Here is a 21,879-nt window from a genome sequence, read left to right on the forward strand (position 1 = left end):
TTTCAGTCACAAATACTTCCTGACATCTTTGGCGTAGGATTTCAGAATTCTTGATTGAAAACAGAACTCTACCATACACTGGTTACCAGCTTCCCTGGTAAACAGACGGTAAAGAATCTGCCTGCAATGCAGGATACCCAGGTTCAGTCCCTGGGTTGGGAAGTTCCTCTGAAGAAGGAAATGGCAACCCATTCCAGTATTCTTGCCTGGGGAAAATTCCATGAACAGAGGAGCCTGGTGAGCTACAGTCCAGGGGGTCACAAGGAGTTGGACACAACTGAGCAACTAACACACATACATTGACTGCTCCCCAGGTGGCACCAGTGGTGAAGAACCTGCCAGCCAACGCAGGAGACATAAGGGACATCGGTTTGATCTCTAGGGAGGGAAAATCCTCTGGAGGAGGGCATGGCAACCCACTCTAGTATTCTTGCCTGGAGAATCCCATAAACAGAGGAGCCTGGCAGGCTACAGTCCACAGGATCACAGAGTTAGATATGACTGAAGTGACTTAGCGTGCACAGATGCACTAGTCAGTTGGGTGACTCTGAACAAATGTGTCTTCTCTTTCCAAATTTGCAGTTAAACAATGAATCCAGCCTAATTAATTTAATATGGTTTAGTCTGACTTTGGGTAAAACACTTAGGAAGAATGCTGTAAATACATTTCTGACAAGGTGCAGAAATGGTTAATTTCTATATAGTTATACCTTTTTAGAATACAGTTACCTCGAAAATATCAGATTCCTGATTCAAAGCAGTGCTCAGACCTATTTACTCATGTTCAGTTACACATTCAGTTTTCCCTTGTGAAGCTCAAATGAGACGCAGGGGAGGCCACCTGTGCCCTGATGTTACTGTCTTCCTTTAAAGTGTGAGCCTTCTGTTCTGGTGAGCAGGTGACGTCCTTTGCAAGTAGCCTCATCTTTCCCAGCTTGTTAGGAGGGGTATCCTGAGAGTACTCAGCTTCCAGAGTAGCCTGAGCAGTACGATCCCTACACCACAGCCTTTCTGGGGTCTCAAATGCATGCCCTGGGGGTTTGACAAGGTCTCTCCAGTCTGGCTCCTCAAAACTTGAACCTGTCCCAGCCCATGCAAGTTGGCTTCCAGCAGTAGGTCTTTCCTGCCCCCATGGAGTTGTACCTTTCACATGCACAGATTAGTATTCAACTAGACTCACGGATCCCCTATGCAGACTTCTATAGCTCTTTTTCTGTGTAGCTCTCTTCTCCCCAGTATTCTGCACTGAAAAGTTGAGCCACTTTAGCTTTCAGAACCTCCCATCTCTTCTCTTGTTTCTTCTTCAACTCAGTAAGACTGTTTTGCTCTGCCTGGGTTCTCCCTCCCCCTCTCTGGTTCAGAAATGCATCCAGGTCAAAACTGTGCCGATGGTACTGTTCAACTGATTTGTTTCAAGAATTACAGTCCTGCTCTGTCTGCTGTCCATTATCTGTACACAGTTGTCTTATACATTTTCTCCAGTTTTCTAATCCTATACCAGTTATTGCATCATGGCAAGAAGCGGAATTCTCATCATGAAGTATTTTTCAAGGTTATGATTTGCAGATTTTTGTTTTGTTTTGCTATCAAGAGATACTCAATTATTTTGGTATACTGACTTGTATCTAGCAACCATGCTGCATGGTCCCTTAATTATAATCTTTTATTAATTCTTGTCTTTTTCTGCATGGATAATTATATCATCTGTTAATAAGGGCAGTTTTGTTCCTTTTCTTGCAATCCTCATAGTTTTCATTTCCTGAGTTTTTTAGTTTATTTTTTTCTGTTCTGACTAGGACATCTAATATGATCCGGATTATAAATACTAATAGTATGTATCTAAGTGTTCCCTCTCTCCAAAGGAAGGCTTATACAACAATATATACAACACATTTTTTTTTTTTGGTCAGGATTAGCAGTAAAAGGAGTTCAAGTGTTCCACCATCCTTAAATTGTAGAAAAATATAAACATACTGAATAGGTTTAGACTTTGATAAGTTAATGATGGATGTTACAATCCGAGGACAATTGCTAAAATGTCAGAAAAAAAGCTTACTATCCAAATTAGCAAAGAGAACGTTACATAAGAAGAGACCTATTCATTTTTTTCTTACATTCACAGAGTCAGTGGCCAAAAATCTACCAGTAGACTTGTGACACAAAAACACATTTCAAAGTTGGTATAAAGTACTATTAAGAAAGATTTTTTTTTTCAAAATCACACAAATTTAATCCTTATGCATATGGTTTTTGGATCATGCTTTAGGGGGGTTATCCTACTAGTGCTTTACTGAATGAGCAATTCAATCAATGAGCACGAAATTAATTCATAAATAATACTTATCACAAAAAGAGTATACTTACGCTACAGTAATGCAAGCTTCTCTAACCACTTGGGATCTAAGATCCTTAGCTGAAAGTTTAAGTGCTCCATCCAACAACCGTAAATGCTGGAAAAAGCAATCATATTGTGCAGCTCCAGCAACAAGCAATGATCGAATTTTCTTTAGCTGAAATAAAGAAAGTTTTCATTACTGACATTAAAAAGTAGAGCAGTATAAAAAAATAAACAACTTCCTAAACATTATTTGAACAAAATTTTTTAAGTTTTCATTAGATTTTATAACTATATTCAGACATTTTAACAGCATTAAACATAAATAAACATGTGAAGAAACAAACAAAACAGCTTTCTGGAAAAGAACATTACAGATTTAGTTATATGTATAATAGACATATATAATGTTTGAGTATATAAATAAATCTTAAAGTTTTAAGGGAGTCTATTTAAAATTGTGACAAAAGACATACTTAGGCGACATGGAAGTTAAAAGTTTACCTAAATAATATCCATTATTATGTAGAATCTCATATTAATTTCAGAAAAGGCAATGGCAACCCACTCCCGTTCTCTCGCCTGGAAAATCCCATGGAGGGAGGAGCCTGGTGGGCTGCAATCCATGGAGTAGCTATGGGTCGGACACAGCTAAGCGACTTCACTTTCATGCATTGGAGAAGGAAATGCAACCCACTCCAGTGTCCTTGCCTGGAGAATCCCAGGGATGGGGGAGCCTGGTGGGCTGCCATCTATGGGGTCACAGGGTCGAACACGACTGAAGTGACTTAGCAACAGCAGCAAATTAATTTCTGAGCTTTTCTAAATTATTTTTTTTAATTTAAATTTGTTTAGTTTAATTGGAGGCTAATTACTTTACAATATTGTATTGGTTTTGCCATACATCAACACGAATCCGCCACGGGTGTACACGTGTTCCCCATCCTGAACCCTCCTCCCACCTCCCTCCCCGTACCATCCCTCTGGGTCATCCCAGTGCACCAGCCCCAAGCATCCTGTATCCTGCATCGAACCTGGACTGGCGATTCGTTTCTTATCTTATATGATATTATACATGTTTCAATGCCATTTTCCCGATATCTTTAAAAGTTAAAAAAGATGAACTAAAGATGGAAAGTATAAAAATAAAATATTGTGAATATTAAAAAAATAGTTGAAAAAATATTATATAGCCTTAAGTACATATAAGGAAGGGAAACTATCGTAAGCAGAAATCAGGAGGCATCTAAATGAGATTAACTAAAAAAATCACAATATGATAGGAAAAAATTATCTGCAACACAACAGTACAATGCACAAGGAATGGCAATAAAGTAAAAAAAGACAACCAAATATTTCATTGGCTAAAATAAATACAAGGAAATGAGCTCAAGCTTACCAGCGATAAGCAAATGCAAATTATAACAAAGACACACCATTTTCCTTCACTAGATGGGCAAAAGTTAAGACTCAGTAACACCCAGTACCAGACAGGAAACAGATATTCTTACTGTTAAGTAGATCATGAATGACTAATATCTTTGTTCAAAATATTTTGGCAACATCTACTGAAATAAAACTGTATCTATTCTTTACCCATCAACCTCATTTATAAAAATTTAACCTACAAAAATAAAAATACCACTGTTATAAATACATGCAAAGATGTTTATTGCAATATTGTTGATACAGCACAAAATAGAACAAGTCCATCTTACTTTCTAGAAACATACCGCCCACCAAAACTGAATGAAGAATTAACAGGTAATCTGAACAATCTGATCACTGATCATGAAAAATTTACAGAATCTGCAATTAAAAAAAGCTCCCTGCAAATGGAAGTCCATGACAAGATGGTTCACTGAGGAATTCTATCAAACATACAAAAAAGAACTTATACCAAACCTTCTCAAACTCTTTCAAAAAGAGGGACTTCCCTAGTGGAATGGCTGAGATGCTGCATTCCCAATGCAGAGGGCCTGAGTTCAATCCCTGGTCAGGCAACTAGATCCCACATGCCACAGCTAAAAGAGTCCTCATGTCACAACTAAAACTTGGTGCAGTCAAATAAATAAATAAAACAAAAAGAAAAATTCTTCCAAAGACTAAAGTAGAGGGAACCTTCCCAAAGTAATTCTATGAAGCCACCATCACTCTACTATCAAAACCAAAGACGCTACCAAAAAACAAAAGTACAGGGCAATATCTTTGATAAATACAAATGAAACAATCCTCAATAAAATATTAGCTAACAATCCAATCACATATGAAAAGGGTCATACACCTTGATCAAACTGGATTCATCCCAGGGTCACAAGGACGGTTCAACATCTGCAAATCAAGCAATGCGGCAGAGCACATCAACAGAAGAAATCACATGATCATCTCAACAGATGCAGAAAAAACATCTGACAAAATTCAACAACCATTTATGATAAAGACTCTTACCAAAGTGGGTATAAAAGAAACATATCTCAACATATCTCAATAAAAGCTATTTATGAAAAACTCACAGCCAATGGTTTGTGACAAACCCAAACTCAACAATCAATGGTAAAAAGCAGGAAACACTGCCATTAAAATCTGAAACAAGACAAGGATGCCCACTCTACCACTTCTGTTCAACACAGTATTTATTAGAACTCTTAGTAACAGGAATCAGACAAGAAAAAGAAATAAAAGGTATCCAGATTGGAAGGGAAGAGGTAAAATTGCCATCACATGCAAGTAGCATGATTTTATAGAAAACCCTAGAGATGCCACACTAAAACAATTACAACTACTAAATGGATTCAGCAAAGCAGCAGGATACAAGATCTGTTGCATACAGAAACCTGTTGCCTTTATACTAACAATGAATTATCAGAAAGTTAAAAAAAAAAAAAAAAAAAAAAAACTTTAAAAATCACATCCATGGTGGCTCAGACAGGAAAGGATCTGCCTGTGTTTGATCCCTGGGTCGGGAAGATCCCCTGGAGAAGGCAATGGCAACCAACTCCAGTACTCTTGCCAGAAGAATTCCATGGACAGAGGAGCCTGGCAGGCTACAGTCCATGGGGTTTCAAAGAAATGGATACAACTGAGGGACTAACACTTTCATTACATATGTGTATTACATACACACAAACCTAGGAATAAACCTGACCAAGCTGGTAAAAGACAATCACTGGGAAACAAAATACACTGATAAAGGAAACCGCAGACGAACCAAAGAAATGAAAAGCTATCCCGTGCTCTTGCACTGGAAGAATGAACACTGTTAAATGGCCATACTGTAAAAGCAATCTACAGATTTAATGCCATCCCTAGGAATCCCTAGATTCCTACCAAAAGTGCCCAGGAATTCCCTTTACTCCACAACTATGTAACCCAAAGGAAAGCCACGGCACTGGGCCATCAGTGAAGCTCAACAAGTAACACAGGTGGAGACACTAACAAATGGATGAGAAAGACTCTTCCCAAACAGCGAAACAGAAAAAAATGCACCCTGAGAGAGGCCTATTATCTCAATTTGTTTTCCAGAGTGAAATACTACTTATCAGACTCTATTTCCCAAGCAAATACCAGACAGTACTACTACTAAATTTCCAAGTTTTTGAAAAGAACACTGAGGGGAAAAATAGAGAGAGAAGAAAATAAAAAACTGAACACTTACTGCATTGGCACGCTGATCCCAGTCATGTTTGTCATCTGACAAAATTTCCCTGATTTTATTTAACGTTTCTTCAAGTTCTCGACTAGAATAGATCTTAAAGAAAAGATGCAAAATGATAACATTACTATTTCTTGCCACAACAAAATGATGCCTTGATGTTTAAAATAATCATTTAAGTAACAGTATTTTTCCCATTTTGGCATCATTTTTAAAATGAAGAATGGAAATACATTACAAACAATAATAAAATAAAATGCTTTATCTTCCTTACCAGTTACATAGGTAAGGGTATTTTCTCCACTCATAAGTAACTTCAAATATACTCTTAAAACGCTTTGTCATTTAAAAACAAAATACAAATATCCTACAGATTAGTAAAAATAGGAATGATTCCTCAAAATGACTTCAGGCATATAACAAATCTATTGCATTCATAGAGAGTGAAAAAGTTAGCTTAAAGCTTAACATTCAGAAAACTAAGATCACAGCATCCAGTCCTATCACTTCATGGCAAACAGACGGGGAAACAGTAGAAACAGTGGTTGACTTTATTTTTCTGGGCCCCCAAATCACTGCAGATGGTGGCTGCAGCCATGAAATTAAAAGACGCTTACTCCTTGGAAGAAAAGTTATGACCGACCTAGACAGCATATTAAAAAGCAGAGACATTACTTTGCCAACAAAGGTCCGTCTAGTCAAGGCTATGGTTTTTCCAGTAGTCATGTACGGATGTGAGAGTTGGACTATAAAGAAAGCTGAGCACCAGAGAATTGAGGCTTTTGAACTGTGGTTTTGGAGAAGACTCTTGAGAGTCCCTTAGAATGCAAGGAGATCCAACCAGTCCATCCTAAAGGAAATCAGTCCTGAATATTCACTGGAAAGACTGATGCGGAAGCTGAAACTCCAATACTTTGGTCACCTGATGTGAACAACTGACTCATTGGAAAAGACTCTGATGCTGGGAAAGATTGAAGGCAGGAAGAGAAGGGGACAACAGAGGATGAAATGGTTGCATGGCTCACCAACTCAATGGACGTGAGCTTGAGTAAACTCCAGGAGTTGGTGATGGACAGGGAAGCCTGGCGTGCTGCAGTCCATGGGGTCGCAAAGAGTCAGCCACGACTGAGCGACTGAACTGAACTGAATACCTCCTCCACCCCTGTCCATGCTAGACAGCAGTTAGGAGAGATGTTCACTTTTTTTCCCTCTAGAACTAACTGCCAAACACCTTTCACTCACTTAACAAGTGTTCACATAACAAAGATGCAATATTCTAGGCATAAAGGACACTATGGTTAGCAAAAAATAAGCATGGTTTTTGCCCCAGCAGCATATAATCTAGTCAAGAGGGAAAAGAATTAATCAAATGATATGAAATATGAAATTACAAACAGAAAGTACCACCAAGGAGAATTAACACTGTCATGAAAGTGAACATGTAAGAGGGAAGTGAACTACTGAGGAAAGTGAAACATGAACTGAGGCAGATATCATCAGACAAAACAGAGATCAGTGAACAGCACGTGCAAGGCCCTGAAAGAAGGCCAAGTACAGTAGTAAAGAGTGCAAAGGAAACCAGGCAAGGAGCCAGGGACCCAGGCCTAAGTCGGTCAGCACACAGGATTTCTCTACATCACAGTCAAGGTTCAGAGGTGGGCATGTGACCCAAATCAGTTCGATTAGAATGAAATACAAGTTGTACATGGTCAACCAGGAAAAGAGACAGACTGTAGTGAGGGTCTGAGGCTCGAACAGCTGCAGCCATATTGCTGACCACATGGGAAGACAACGTAGAAGGATCCAGAAATAAGACCTAACAAAGAACAGGGTTCTGGATACCATTTGAGTGGTATACATGGATACCTCAAAATGGCCCTGTTTATGTTTTTCACTTTTATCAGCCATTAAATTCCCCTTTTACTTAAAACGAAACAAAAACTTGCCAGAAACAAGAGTACGAAGGGGAGCAAGGCATGACACGAGGCAGAAGAGGTCAGAGGGGGACCAGGCAACATTCAGTTAGAGAAGTACCACTGGAGTGTCTAAGCCTTCCTCCCTCCTGCTTTCCCTGCTAAGTTAGGGATCAGCAGGAATAATTCCTAGGTGTCTGACTCTTGTACCTGTTTAAGTAATGGTTTCCACACGAAACACTGAAAGAGTACACTGAAAGGAGAAGATCATGAATCCAGCTGTGCACAGGTTGAACCTGAGATGCCTCAGAGATGCCAAAGAAACAACAGGTGGAAAAATTACTTTCACAATAAAGAGATGTCTGGCTTAGAGATAAAAACCTAAGCATTATCTATGTGAAGGCGGGAACTAAAGCCATAGATTTGAAGGAAGTGACTTAGTAAGAAAATGGAGAAGAGGCCTAAAACTAAACCCTTAAGAAATCTCAAATATTCAACAGTCAAATAAAGAAGGATGCAGCTATAAAGGAGAAATAGATGAAGCAGACAAAAAGATAGGGGGAAAAAATGAAAGAACACTGTTCACAAGCACCTTTAAAAAAAAATAGTGGATATACTGAGACACTATAATGTAATATGACTCAACGATATGGATTTAATTATATCTCAGCCTCACTGAAAAATCACTTGAACATCCAACTGTACCAATAAATAATAATTTGATAATAGTAAGTCAAGTATTTTATTTATGCAGTCAACTCAGGAAAAAAAGGATTTGAAAAAAGGGACAAAAACAAGTGATTATAACAGGGAATATGCATGGGGAATGCCACATTACTGGTACCCTTACCTGAACAGAAGGGACATCTGTAAAAGCTTTTATAAAATCATCCTCATCAACTGCTCCGGCACCTCCTTCCTTAGAAGCACCTGATAATCAAATAGAAAAAAAAAATTTTTTTAAGTTTACCCTTAAGCATTTTAGCACCATAATGCCATGAAAAAATTAAGTCTTTTGATGTGAAAAAGGCATAATTTTGAGACATTCCATTTTACAAGAAGACGTTGAAAACTCTTCAACTTCTAAGAAAAGAGAAGGTACTTAGTAGTAGTTGATTAACTCTCTATAAGATACTAGACAAGGCTGGTAATAGAATCCAAACTATACAAATCCTCTCACCCTTCGTTCAATGAAACAGCAAGGATGCAAGAAATACAGGTAAAAGGATAAACATTAAAAAGAGGAACAGTTTAAGCAACAATGTTACTATCGATAGCAAGTAAGTGAGACAGAGGATCCATGTGTGCTGCAGGGGCCAGGGAAGCAGATGTGGAAAAAATGAGGGTCTTCAAATCAACTGCAAACATACATAGAGCTCTCTTATTGTACATGCACAATCAAAAAGTAAATGCAATAGGCAGTACTTACTTAAAAGCCTCTAATTAACCCAAAAAGAAATGCAAAAAGGCAAAATGGTTGTCTGAGGAGGCTTTACAAATAGCTGAGAAAAGAAGAGACGCTAAAGGCAAAGAAATACCCACTAGAATGCAGAGTTCCAAAGAACAGCAAGGAAAGGTAAGAAAGTCTTCCTCACTGATCAATGATCAATACAAAGAAATAGAGGAAAACAATAGAATGAGAAAGAAAATCAGAGATACCAAGGGAACATTTCAGGCAAACATGGACACAATAAGGGACAGAAACGGTATGGACCTAACAGAAGCAGAGATACTAAGAAGAGGTGGCAAAAACACACAGAAGAATTGTGAAAAAAGAGATGTTAAAGACCCAGGTAACCACAAAGGTGTGATCACTCACCCAGAGTCAGACATCCTGGAATGTGAAGTCAAGTGGGCCTTAGGAAGCATCACTAAGAACAAAGCTAGTGGGGGTGATGGAATTCCAGCTGAGCTATTTCAAATCCTAAAAGATGATGCTGTTAGTGTTGTACTCAATATGCCAGCAAATTTGGAAAACTCAGCAGTGGCCACAGGACTGGAAAAGGTCAGTTTTCATTCCAATCCCAAAGAAAGGTAATGCCAAAGAACGCTCAAACTACCGCACACTTGCACTCATCTCAGACGCTAGCAAAGTAATGCTCAAAATTCTCCAAGCCAGGCTTCAACAATACGTGAACCGTGAACTTGCAGATATTCAGGCTGGATTTAGAAAAGGCAGAGGAATTGGAGATCAGATTGCCAACATCCACTGGATCACAGAAAAAGCAATAGAGTTCCAGAAAAACATCTACTTCTGCTTTATTCACTAGGCCAAAGCCTCTGACGTTGTGGATCACAACAAACCGTGGAAAATTCTTCAAAAGATGGGAATACCAAACCATGTTACCTGCCTCCTGAAAATCTGTATGCAGATCAAGAATCAACAGTTAGAACTGGACATGGAACAACAAACAGACTGGTTCCAAATTGGGAAAGGAGTATGTCAAGGCTGTATATTGTCACCCTGCTTATTTAACTTCTATGCGGAGTACATCATGAGAAACGCTGGGCTGGATGAAGCACAAGCTGGAATCAAGATTGCTGGGGGGAAATATCAATAACCTCAGATATGCAGATGACACCACCCTTACGGCAGAAAGCCAAGAACTAAAGAGCCTCTTGATGAGAGTGAAAGAGGAGAGTGAAAAAGCTGGCTTAAAACCCAACATTCAGAAAACTAAGATCATGGCATCCGGTCTTATCACTCCATGGCAAATATACTGGGAAACAATGGAAACAGTGACACACTTTATTTTGGGGGGCTCCCAAATCACTGCAGATGGTGACTGCAATCATGAAATTAAAAGACACTTACTCCGTGAAGAAAAGGTATGACCAACCTAGATAGCATATTAAAAACCAGAGACATAACTTTGACAACAACGGTCCGTCTAGTCAAAGCTATGGTTTTTTCAGTAGTCATGTATGGATGTGAGAGTTGGACCATACAGAAAGTTGAGTGCCGAAGAATTGATGCTTTTGAACTGCGGTGTTGGAGAAGATTCTAGACAGTCCCTTGGACTGCACGGAGATTCAACCAGTCCATCCTAAAGGAGATCAGTCCTGAATATTCATTGGAAGGCCTGATGCTGAAGCTGAAACTCCAATACTTTGGCCACTTGATGTGAAGAGCTGACTCACTGGAAAAGACCCTGATGCTGGGAAAGATTGAAGGGAGGAGGACAAGGGGACAACACAGGATGAGATGGTTGGATGGCATCACTGACTCAATAGACATGAGTTTAAACAAGCTCCAAGAGTTGGTGATGGACAGGGAAGCCTGGAGGGCTGCAGTCCATGAGGTCGCAAAGAGTCAGACACGACTGAGCAACTTAATGACTGAACTGAACTGAAATGAACTAAGCTATTGTCTTATAGTTCTTTTATATTCTGTGATACTGGGCCTAGAATCAAGCAAAACACTTTTTTCTGCTAACTCTAATGGTCTAGAATGGTTTCTTGTTAAACTGTGTCAATGCAGGTGTTGAAAGACCAGAAGCAGAAGGGAGAAGGAATCTGCTCCTTCCTAAGTGTTTCCTGTTCTTGTCAGTAAAACCCTAGCAACCCTGGTGGGACATTTCAGTAGGAGTTACAGAATGCAACCTGTCTAACATTCACTGAACCAGTTCATCATGCCTCTCAGAGACACAGGACGGCTACACTTGCCCCTCAGCGGTCTGTGTCACAGCTCTGCAGGGCCTCTGCTCCAAGCCTCTACAGCTTAATCATTTTTACCTCCTCATTTTATTCTTCCAGCTTCACGGGTAGGAGCTACTTACTGTGATTAGCTACCTCCATGATACTTTAGTGTTTTCTTTTTGCATCCTTAATTCATCGATATTCATTTAACAAATTATATTAAATTCTCTCTGTAAAAATCACGTGTGGATTCTGTCTTCTGACTGAACCCTGGCTGGTAACTCTACTTATTATTTATTTCTTCATGGTAAAAACACATGAAATGACTTTCAAATACGTAAGGTATATATTCCAATGGAAAATTATTTAAAAATCTCTCTGATTAAAAAATTAAATAGAAAATATCTTTCTGATGAAGTTTATCATCTACCAAAGGAAATATTACTATTTCAAAACTCCATTTTAAAAAATAATATAATTCAAATTTAAAAAACCACTCAGGATTTCCAAAGGTATGTAAAAAGTACCTTATCTTAAAAAAAAAAACTCTGAAGGTTTTTATGAGTTTTAACAGCAACAAGAGATGGACCACAGAACAGGATAACATAAAGTTTAAGGCAATATAAATCTGCAAATTAAAAGTAATGACAACTGAATAAAAGAGAAATAAATGCATGCTTACCATTGGAAATTCAATTACAAGAGGAAATAAACTATGTAATTTCCTAGATATTAAAAAGTTCAAGAAAATAAAACTCTCAATGCATGCCCATAATTAGTATAATTAACTGATCACCTGAAAATAACAACAGCAAAGAAACAAAAAGTATGATACCAACCATGTTATTTTAATATCTTACAACATGTATTCATTTACAAATCTCTTAATATGGCAGGGTTTATTGTTTCTGACAATGGATCCCTTGATAGTAATACACAGACGTGAACTTTTACAATTTCTTCTCAAAAATTTTTTTTGGCCATGCCAAAAGGCATGATAGATCTTACTTTCCCAAACAGAAACTGAACCCATGTCCTCTGCAGTGGAAGCACAGAGCTCTAACCAAAGGACTGCCAGGGAATTCCCCACCAATCTATTACAGTTGTCTGTCTAAGTCACTGGACAGAAATGTCTTCAGGGACTTGTCCTTGTCCAGCGATGGATATTCAAGATGGTGGAGTAGAAGGATGTGTAGATAACAGGCAAGTTAACCTTGGAGTACAGAATGAAGCGGGGCAAGGTCTAACAGAGTTTAGCCAAGAGAATGAGCCGGTTATAGGAAACACCCTCTTCCAACAACACAAGAGATGACTACACATGGACATCACCAGATGGTTAATACTGAAATCAGATTAATTATATTCTTTGCAGCCAAAGATGGAGAAGCTCTATACAGTCAGCAAAAGCAAGACTGGGAACTGACTGCGACTCAGATCATGAACTCTTTATTACCAAATTCAGACTTAAGTTCAAGAAAGTAGGGAAAACCACTAGGCCATTCAGGTATGATCTAAATCAAATCCCTTACAATTATACAGTGGATGTGAGAAATAGATTCAAGGAATTAGATCTGACAGAGTGCCTGAAGAACTATGGATGGAGGGCTCCTAACACTGTACAGGAGTCAGTGATCAAAACCAACCCCAAGAAAAAGAAATGCAAAAAGGCAAAATGGTTGTCTGAGGAGGCCTTACAAATACCTGAGAAAAGAGAAGCTAAAGGCAAAGGAGAAAAGGAAAGATACATCCATGGGAATGCAGAGTTCCAAAGAACAGCAAGGGGAGAGAGGAAAGTCTTCCTCAGTGATCAGTGCAAAGAAATAGAGGAAAACAACAGAATGGGAAAGACTAGAGATCTCTTCAAGAAAATCAGAGATACCAAGGGAACATTTCATGCAAAAATGGACAAAATAAAGGACAGAAATGGTATGGATCAAACAGAAGCAGAAGATATTAAGAAGAGGTGGCAAGCATACACAAAGGAACTACACAAAAAAGATTTTAATGACATGAATAACCAAGATGGTGTGATAAGTCATGTATAGCCAGACATTCTGGAGTATAAAGTCAAGTGGGCCTTGACAACGACCAAAGCTAGTGGATGTTATAGCTGAGCTACTTGAAATCCTAAAAGACTCTACTGTTAAAGTGTTGTACTCAGTATGCCAGCAAATTTAGAAAACTCAGCAGTGGCCACAGGACTGGAAAAGATGTTTTCATGCCAATTCCAAAGAAGGGCAAGGCCAAACAATGTTGAAACTACCATTCAATTGCACTCATTTCACATGCTAGCAAGGTAAGGCTCAAAATCCTTCAAGCTAGGCTTCAACAGCATGTGAACCGAGAACTTCCAGATGTCCAAAATGGATTTAGGAAAGGCAGAAGAACCAGCGTTCAAATTGCCAACATCCACTGGATCATAGAAAAAGCAAGAGAATGCCAGAAAAACATCTACTTCTGCTTCCTTGACTATGCTAGATGGTGTGGATCACAACAAACTGTGAAAAACTCAAGAGATGGGAATACCAGACCACCTGACCTGCCTTCTGAGAAATCTGTATGCAGGTCAAGAAGCAAAGTTAGAACTGGACATGGAAAAACAGACTGGTTCCAAACTGGGAATGGAGTATGTCAAGGCTGTATATTGTAACCCTGCTCATTTAACTTCTATGCAGAGTACATCATGCAAAATGCCAGGCTGGATGAATCACAAGCTGGAATCAAGATTGCTGGGAGAAATATCAATAACCTCAGATATGCAGATGATACCACCTTAATGGCAGAAAGTAAAGAGGAACTAAACAGCCTCTTGATGAAGGTGAAAGAGGAGAGTGAAAAAGCTGGCTTAAAAGTCAACATTCAAAAAATGAAGATTATGGCATCTAGTCCCATCACTTCATGGCAAATAGATGGGGAAACAATGGAAACAGTTACAGACTTTATTTTCTTGGGCTCCAAAATCACTGCAGACAGTGATTGCAGCCATGAAATTAAAAGATGTTTGCTTCTTGGAAGGAAAGCTATGACAAACCTAGACAGTGTATTAAAAAGCAGACATTAGTTTGCAAAGGTCCATCTAGTCAAAGCTATCATTTTTCCAGTAGTCATGTACGGATGTGAAAGTTGGACCATAAAGAAGGCTGAGCACTCTAGAATTGATGCTTTTGAACTGTGGTGTTGGAGAAGACTCTTGAGAATCACCTGGAGTGCAAGGAGATCAAACCAGTCAATCCTAAAGGAAATCAACCCTGAATATTCACTGGAAGGACTGACACTGAAGCTAAAGCTCTGATACTTTGGCCACCTGATGCAAACAGCCAACTCATTAGAAACGACCCTGATGCTGGGAAAGACTGAAGGCAGGAAGAGAAGAGGACGACAGAGGACGAGATGGTTTGATGGCATCACCAACTCAATGGACGTGAGTTTCAGCAAACTCCAGGAGATGGTGAAGGACAGAGAAGCCTGCTGTGCTGCAGCCCTGGGATTGCAAAGAGTCACAACTGAGCAACTGAATAACAACCTTATCCAGTAGTTCCTAAATATTCAACACAGTTTTCATAACAACTTCTTTCCACAATTATTAATATATTTTGTTCCTTTATATGTTAATACCATTTCTTGCAAAATACTTTGTTACAATATTAAGAGCAACTGAGCAACTAGTAGGGAAGTCTGAGAACCAATATCTGACTCCTGGAAAGTATATATCCCAACTGGTACAGGAGACCTGCACAGAAACACCACAGCAGAGCCAGTTATCCTCAGTGTGCTCAAGAATGGAAAGCAGAAAGTTCTACAGACAAAAGGAGATGTGAAGGGGGAGCTCAGTATGAAGAGTCATTACACTGTATATGCAATTTACTCAAGTGTCCTATGTACAACAGAATGCTAATGCCCACACATCAGCCTGCCAGCCACAACAACTCCAAAGGCCTCAAGAGAATGCAGAGAATCTGACTAAACCCCGATAAGGCCAGTGGCAATGACTAAAGACATACATAGGAAAGTCTAAGTTTGAAAGTCACAATTTATTCCAATCATAATGTCTTGATTATGCAGTAAATTCTGTCTTATATAGAGTAGGGTCAAATAAGCTAGTGGAGAATAGAGGGGGGAGGCAGAAATTAAATGGCTTTTAGAAGTCCTACAGAAGAGGGAATTCCCTGGTGGTCCAGTAGCTAAGTCTCTGTGCTCCCAATGCAGGGAGCCCAGGTTCGATCCCTGGTCAGGGAACTAGATCCCACATGCTGTAAGGAAGAGTTCACATGCTACAGCCAGAAGATCCCATGAGCCGCAATTAAGACCCGGTGCAGCCAAATACATAAATTTTTAAAAAGAAGTCCTACAGAGATACAGAGACCAATCAGCCTTAGGACTATCTCAGATATGACAGGCCTCTAAACCTGGACACGAATATTACCAAATTTGGTAAGGACTTACATAGTTTGAATACTTGACCCTAATGTACCTTACTTACTTCTGAGAATAGCTGTGGTTAAGCAGAAGTGCTGCTCACAGTGTGAAGACAGAGGCCATGCTGAGTTCTGCATTCTAACCCTTCTTACACCTCACATGTCTTATAAGGACACCTTTTTATAAACCTAGTTTGCCTAATGTTTTTCCTCACCTTCAATTTGAGTGTTTGGCCTACAAAGTGTTATAGGAAAAGGATCTCTGCATAGGAAATAAACTGTTGAATCAATTGTTTTATTTCACATTCAACATTCCATCTTCTGATACAACTTTAAAAAGTTCACCTAAACATACTACAAAATCCCTTTAGCACCAGCAAGGAAATAACTACACAGAAGACAGTGAGAAAGAGTAACGGGCTTTCATGTCAAATATCACTGCAAGAAAAGGAGAACGGGCATGCACACCAAGGAGACGTATTTAGACAAATTAAGCTTGAAAGCAGGAGCACAGGTAAAGGTTGGGCTGAAGGGACAAGCGAAGCTGGCTTCCAAACTGCCTGAAGCTCTTTCAAATGTAACTGGGTTAATAATGACACCAGAGGATGTTAATGACCTGAAACAGAACAGAAGAGCTCTGCCCAGCTGTCTGGTGGTGGTGATGGTGGTTTAGTCGCTCAGTCGTGTCCGACTCTTGTGACCCCATGGACTGTAGCCCGCCAGGCTCCTCTGTCCATGGGATTCTCCAGGCAAGAATACTGGAGTAGGGTGCCATTGCCTTCTCCAGGGGATCTTCTCGACCTGGGAATTGAACCCAGGTCTCCTGCATTGTAGGCAGATTCTTTACCAACTGTGTGAAGCCCGCACAGTTGCCTAACCACTTTAAAACACAGGTCAGTAATTTTTTTCTGTAAAGGACTAGAGAGTAAATATTTTAGACTCTGGGGGCCATGTGGTTTCTGTTGCAATTTCTCAACTCTGCCATTATAGCCTAAAAGCAGCCACAGACAATATGTAAATAGTGAACAAGGCTGTATTCCAATAAAGCTCTACTTGCGGACTACTGCAATTTGAATTTGATATAGTTTTCACATGTCATACAATATTCTTCTTCTTCTTCTGAATATTACTAGTCATTTAAAGATGTAGAAAACATTCTTAGCTCATGGGTGAAATAAAGACAGACAGTTGGCTGGACTTGGCCTGTGCACTATAGTTTGCTGATCCCTGCTCCAGAATCTCCTCTAAGCTGGTAATCACTTGCACTGGGAGGCACAGGGAGGGGAAGGCCGGTTAGGGGCTATTGTCATTCAGGAGATAGCACGGCTTCTCGTGTGCCAGACTGGCTAGAGCAGGCACTCTCAGAAATCCTCAAATACTACTTCCAGAGGTTCAAGTATAAAGAGAAAACTCCATTCTTGCCAGTCCTTAACTACTAAGGATACAAAGGTGAATGAAGCCAAGGGTAAAGTAGTATGTTTTAGATACAGGAGCAAGGAGAACAAAGTCTCAGAGGTGCAAAGAGGCAGGTTCCTCCCACGCTACAATGAAGCAACTAGCACTGAAGACAAAGATAAACGCAGGAAAAACAACATGGAAGGAAGTATGGCATGAACCTTGATAAAATTCATAGAACATCCATAATTTTTCAAGAGAAAATTACACTAATGAAACAACCAATGATGCTTTTGAAGAGTGCTATGAAAAGACAGAAGAGCTTTCTGGATCCTCAACTTTCTAAGGGAAGTAGGCTGAAAAAGATACTCAGCTGAAAACACAAGACACTTATAGGCAAAAGAAGAAAAGACTTTGCGGGGCAGAGCCGAGGGTCCAGGGTGCAACCAACAACAGAGGAAAACAATGGTTTAGAGAAGCATACCCAAAGAGAGAATGAAACCTTCCTGATGGAACATTCATGACGCCTGAAGTAAGGGAAACTGACAGCAGACTCCTGTAGGATTTCAAAATGCCACAAATCAGTGACTATTAGGACGTTCCTGTTCCTCCCCTTTTTAAATAAGAGTGTCGACTATGGTTTTTCCATGTTGGTACCACCCTTATATGTTGACTGTGTGGGGTGTAAGTAGATGTCTTTTTAGCTCAGAGGCCCTAGGATGGAGAGGAGCCACCCAGAGGCTCACACGCATCTGGACCTGGTGCAGATCACAAGATGATGGACTGTAAGCCTGATGGTATAATTAGGATGAGACTTTTGGGAAATGTCCATGAGTACCGTTTTGTATGTGGGAGACATGTGAATTACTGTGGTCAGAGGGCAAGCTGCAGCAGACTGCACAGAGAGCTATAAAAGCTGCTTTCACTGCTGACAACTTCTCATTTTATAATACAATTTTGTAGCTTTCCCTATTGAAAAGTGAACTTCCCAGGAAAAGAGGTGGAGAGGAATAACTGAGAATTCTAGTTGAGACAAGACCTAGGACAGGCTGAAGGGGTCCCTATCTGGTGATTCTCTAGTGTGTAGCATAAATAAACTTCCTCTGAGGAAAGCTTCTGGAACCTCCAATTTGGACCTGAAGGACCAATTCAATTGAAGGACCAAGTTCAAGCAATGAACTGACAATCAAAGTTCAAATATGTTGAATCCTTGAACAAAACAGAATTAAACTGCACGGGTCCACTTACATATAGTTTTTTAGAATTTATTTAGTTTTTTAAAAATACTGAGGTCTACACTTTGTTTTATTTACTTATTTTTTTGGCTGCACGGCATGCAGGATCTTAGTTTCTCAACCAGGGATTGAACTCGGACCCCTGGCAGTGAAAGCATAAAGTCCTAACCACTGAACCAGAAAGGAATTACCCCAGGATTTTTAAGATAAATAACACAGTACTACATGATGTATGGTTTGCTGAATCCATGGGTATAGAATTGCAAACAGGGAGGACTGACTAGGGGACCTGAGTATCCGATGACTTGGGTATTCGTGGTGGGTCCTGGAACCGATGCTCACAGGTACTGGGGGATGACTGTACACAAGAGGGCAAACCATTATGAATTAAGTCACAGGGAACAAAGAACAGAATTTTAGAAGTGTAGATATGAGAACTGTCTAGGTACAGACTACAGAATATTAATAGATGAGGGTATAATGCTTAAAGAAATAATATGGCTAGAATCACAAAGATGTCAATCAGTAAAAGATAGCAGGAATAAACAGATAATTTGGGGGGGAGGAAAATGCAGTAGTACAACTATTTAAATTAAAACAAAACAAAACCAACTTTGACTGAAAGATTAAACAAAAGAAATATTTAGAGAACTAGAAGATATACCTGAATAAACTACTCAGAATGTGGCAGAGAGAAACAGGGAAACGGAAGTACATGAAAAGACATGGAGGTCAGCATGAGAAGTTCTAATCTCTACCTAATCGGAGTGCCTCAGAGAGAGAGAGAGAATGGAAATGTTCACAAAAAGATGATGGCTGTGAACTTTCAAGATTCATGGAAACCAGGAATCTATAGAGTCAGGATGCACAACATAACCCAAGCAAGATAATTAAAAAGAAACCCACACCTAGAACTCTGTGGTGTAACTGCATAACACCAAAGAGTCAGTCACCAGAGAAAGAAGAGATCACCTAGAACGGAATAACAGACTTCTCCAAAGCAACAGTGGGAGCCAGAGAATATATTAATATCCTCAGAGTTTTACAAGAAAGAACTGTAAATCTAATTGTATACTTAAGAAAATTAATCTTTAAATAAGAACACAAGTGGAAAAAGTCAATGCACTGAAAATGAAGAAAACTTGAGCCCACCTCATGCGAAGAGTTGACTCATTGGAAAAGACTTTGATGCTGGGAGGGATTGGGGGCAGGAGGAGAAGGGGACGACAGAGGATGAGATGGCTAGATGGCTTCACCGACTCGATGGACGTGAGTCTGAGTGAACTCCTGGGGTTGGTGATGGACAGGGAGGCCTGGCGTGCTGCGATTCATGGGGTCACAAAGAGTCGGACACGACTGAGCGACTGAACTAACTGAACTGAACTTTGCTATATGCTAAAAATTTTTCATAATAAAAATTACATAAATTCTAGCTCACTAAAAAGCTACAGTAAGTATGGATTACCATCAGGGAAAAAGGGAAGAAACTACAGGAATCAAAATCCACACAGTTAGTAGTTATTTCAAGTCAATGGAGTAAAGAACGTTTCGTCTAATTGCAAAGACAATAACTTGTCCATGCTTGAGGAAAACATTTAAATGAATATACTGTCACCTTATACATAAGAATTTCATAAGATATATGGGACAAACTAAATGTAAAATAATTTTATGTTTTAGAATAAATTAGACTATTTGTATAAACTTTTGGGTCAGAATAGTCCTTATACAAGAGAGGAAATTTGGAAGTAAAAAAAAGGACAGATATTTTACCTAACAAAACAAAATTTTAAAATTTCGATATAAAAGTGCCACAGAGAAAAGAGAGACTGAGGAAACACTTGTGACTTATAATAAGAGCATAAAAGGCCTAATATTTTAAAAATTGTAACAAATTGTTGAGAAGATAAAACAGTCCAATTTTTAAAAATGAGAAAATAATAAATTATAACTCACATAAGAGAATATGCTAATTCCCATTAATAAATTCAAATATTCCAAATTTAACTGGAATATAAACTCTAGGAGGACAGGTCTTGGTTCCGTTCCCTGATATTTCCTAGAGATTAAGAAAGTAGCAGCACGTTGAAAAAGCTTTCAGTAAACATTTTCTCATTGCTGCCTGGCTGGGCAGGTGGATGCACATTAAAAGAAAGCGGTACCCAGTGACATTCACCAAATGTCATTCACCAAAATGACAATTAATGAAGCTGTTCTATTCAGTGCTGGAGAAGGTAAAATAATGTCTTTATTAAAATGAAAAACAAGCAGCCTCATTTAAAGGCGTCTATTCTACAGATTTCCTTCTAGAGAAGGAAATGGCAACCTAGAGTATTCTCTCAGAAGAGACTGGCAGGCTACAGTCCATGGGGTCGCAAAAGGGTTGGACATGACTTAGCCACTAAACAACAACAAGCAGAACAATTCTACAGGTTAGAAGCACCAGAAGGTCCAAATATACAAGTACACGGAGACCTGCATTCTTAGTAGTCGCATCAAGCTGTGACACCCTGAATGACGCTGACACTGGAATGGTTTATTGAGTCATGGTCCATCAATAGTGTGGGAAACTCTACGTTATTAAAAAACGTGACAGCTCTCATTCTCGATGTTACAGAAACAAAAATGTGTTTTGTGGGGGGTGGGGAAGCAAGCTGCAAAGTGTTTACCAGCACGCTTAATGTGAGCAAAAATAAAATCTAATCTGAATACCTACACAAATAAACATGGAATAAGATATGGAAGGAATATCATAGATAATACTGGCTACTTAGGGCAAAGAGATTAGAGAGACAAGATATTAAGAACTTTTTTTTCCTAAACATTTCTCTAATGTTAGACTTGTTAACAGTCAGTATATCTTTCATGGGCATCCCAGATGGCTCAGCAATAAAGAATCTGCCTTTAATGCAGGAGATGCAGGTTCAATCCCTGGGTTGGGAAGATCCCCTAGAGAAGGAAATGCAACCCACTCCAGTACTCTTGCCTGGGAAACTCCATGGACAGAGAAGCCTGGCAGGCTACCTTCCATGGGGTGGCAAAGAGTCGGCCATGACTTGGCAACTAAGCAGTAACAACATGCCTTTTACATTAAAAAAAAAAAAAAAAAATCAAACTATGCATTGCATTACCAAGAAACACAAAAACTGATTCTAAAAAGGAAAAATGTCTGTGTACAAAATAGATAACTACTAAGAACCTACTGTAGAGCACAGGGAAATTTACTCAATATTCTGTGGTGACATAAAGGGGAAGAAAACCCAAAAAAGAGGAGATACACATATCCATATGGCTG

The 21,879-nt window shown here is 39.3% G+C and overlaps 1 protein-coding gene across 23 annotated transcripts in view; it reads right to left on the reverse strand.

Moving 5' to 3' along the window:
* CLASP2 (cytoplasmic linker associated protein 2) overlaps positions 1-21,879 on the reverse strand; it is a 180,343-nt gene that overhangs the window by 98,446 nt on the left and 60,018 nt on the right. For all 23 annotated transcript variants that reach the window (XM_018067148.1, XM_018067145.1, XM_018067144.1 and 20 more), the window contains 3 exons: positions 8,751-8,830; positions 5,991-6,083; positions 2,365-2,510 (listed from right to left, as the gene is read on the reverse strand). In XM_018067148.1, coding sequence (XP_017922637.1) covers positions 2,365-2,510; positions 5,991-6,083; positions 8,751-8,830 — 319 coding nt within the window. The remainder of the gene's footprint in view (positions 1-2,364; positions 2,511-5,990; positions 6,084-8,750; positions 8,831-21,879) is intronic.

The sequence above is a fragment of the Capra hircus genome, chromosome 22 (assembly GCF_001704415.2).
Source record: "Capra hircus breed San Clemente chromosome 22, ASM170441v1, whole genome shotgun sequence".
NCBI classification, from domain to species: Eukaryota; Metazoa; Chordata; class Mammalia; order Artiodactyla; family Bovidae; genus Capra; species Capra hircus.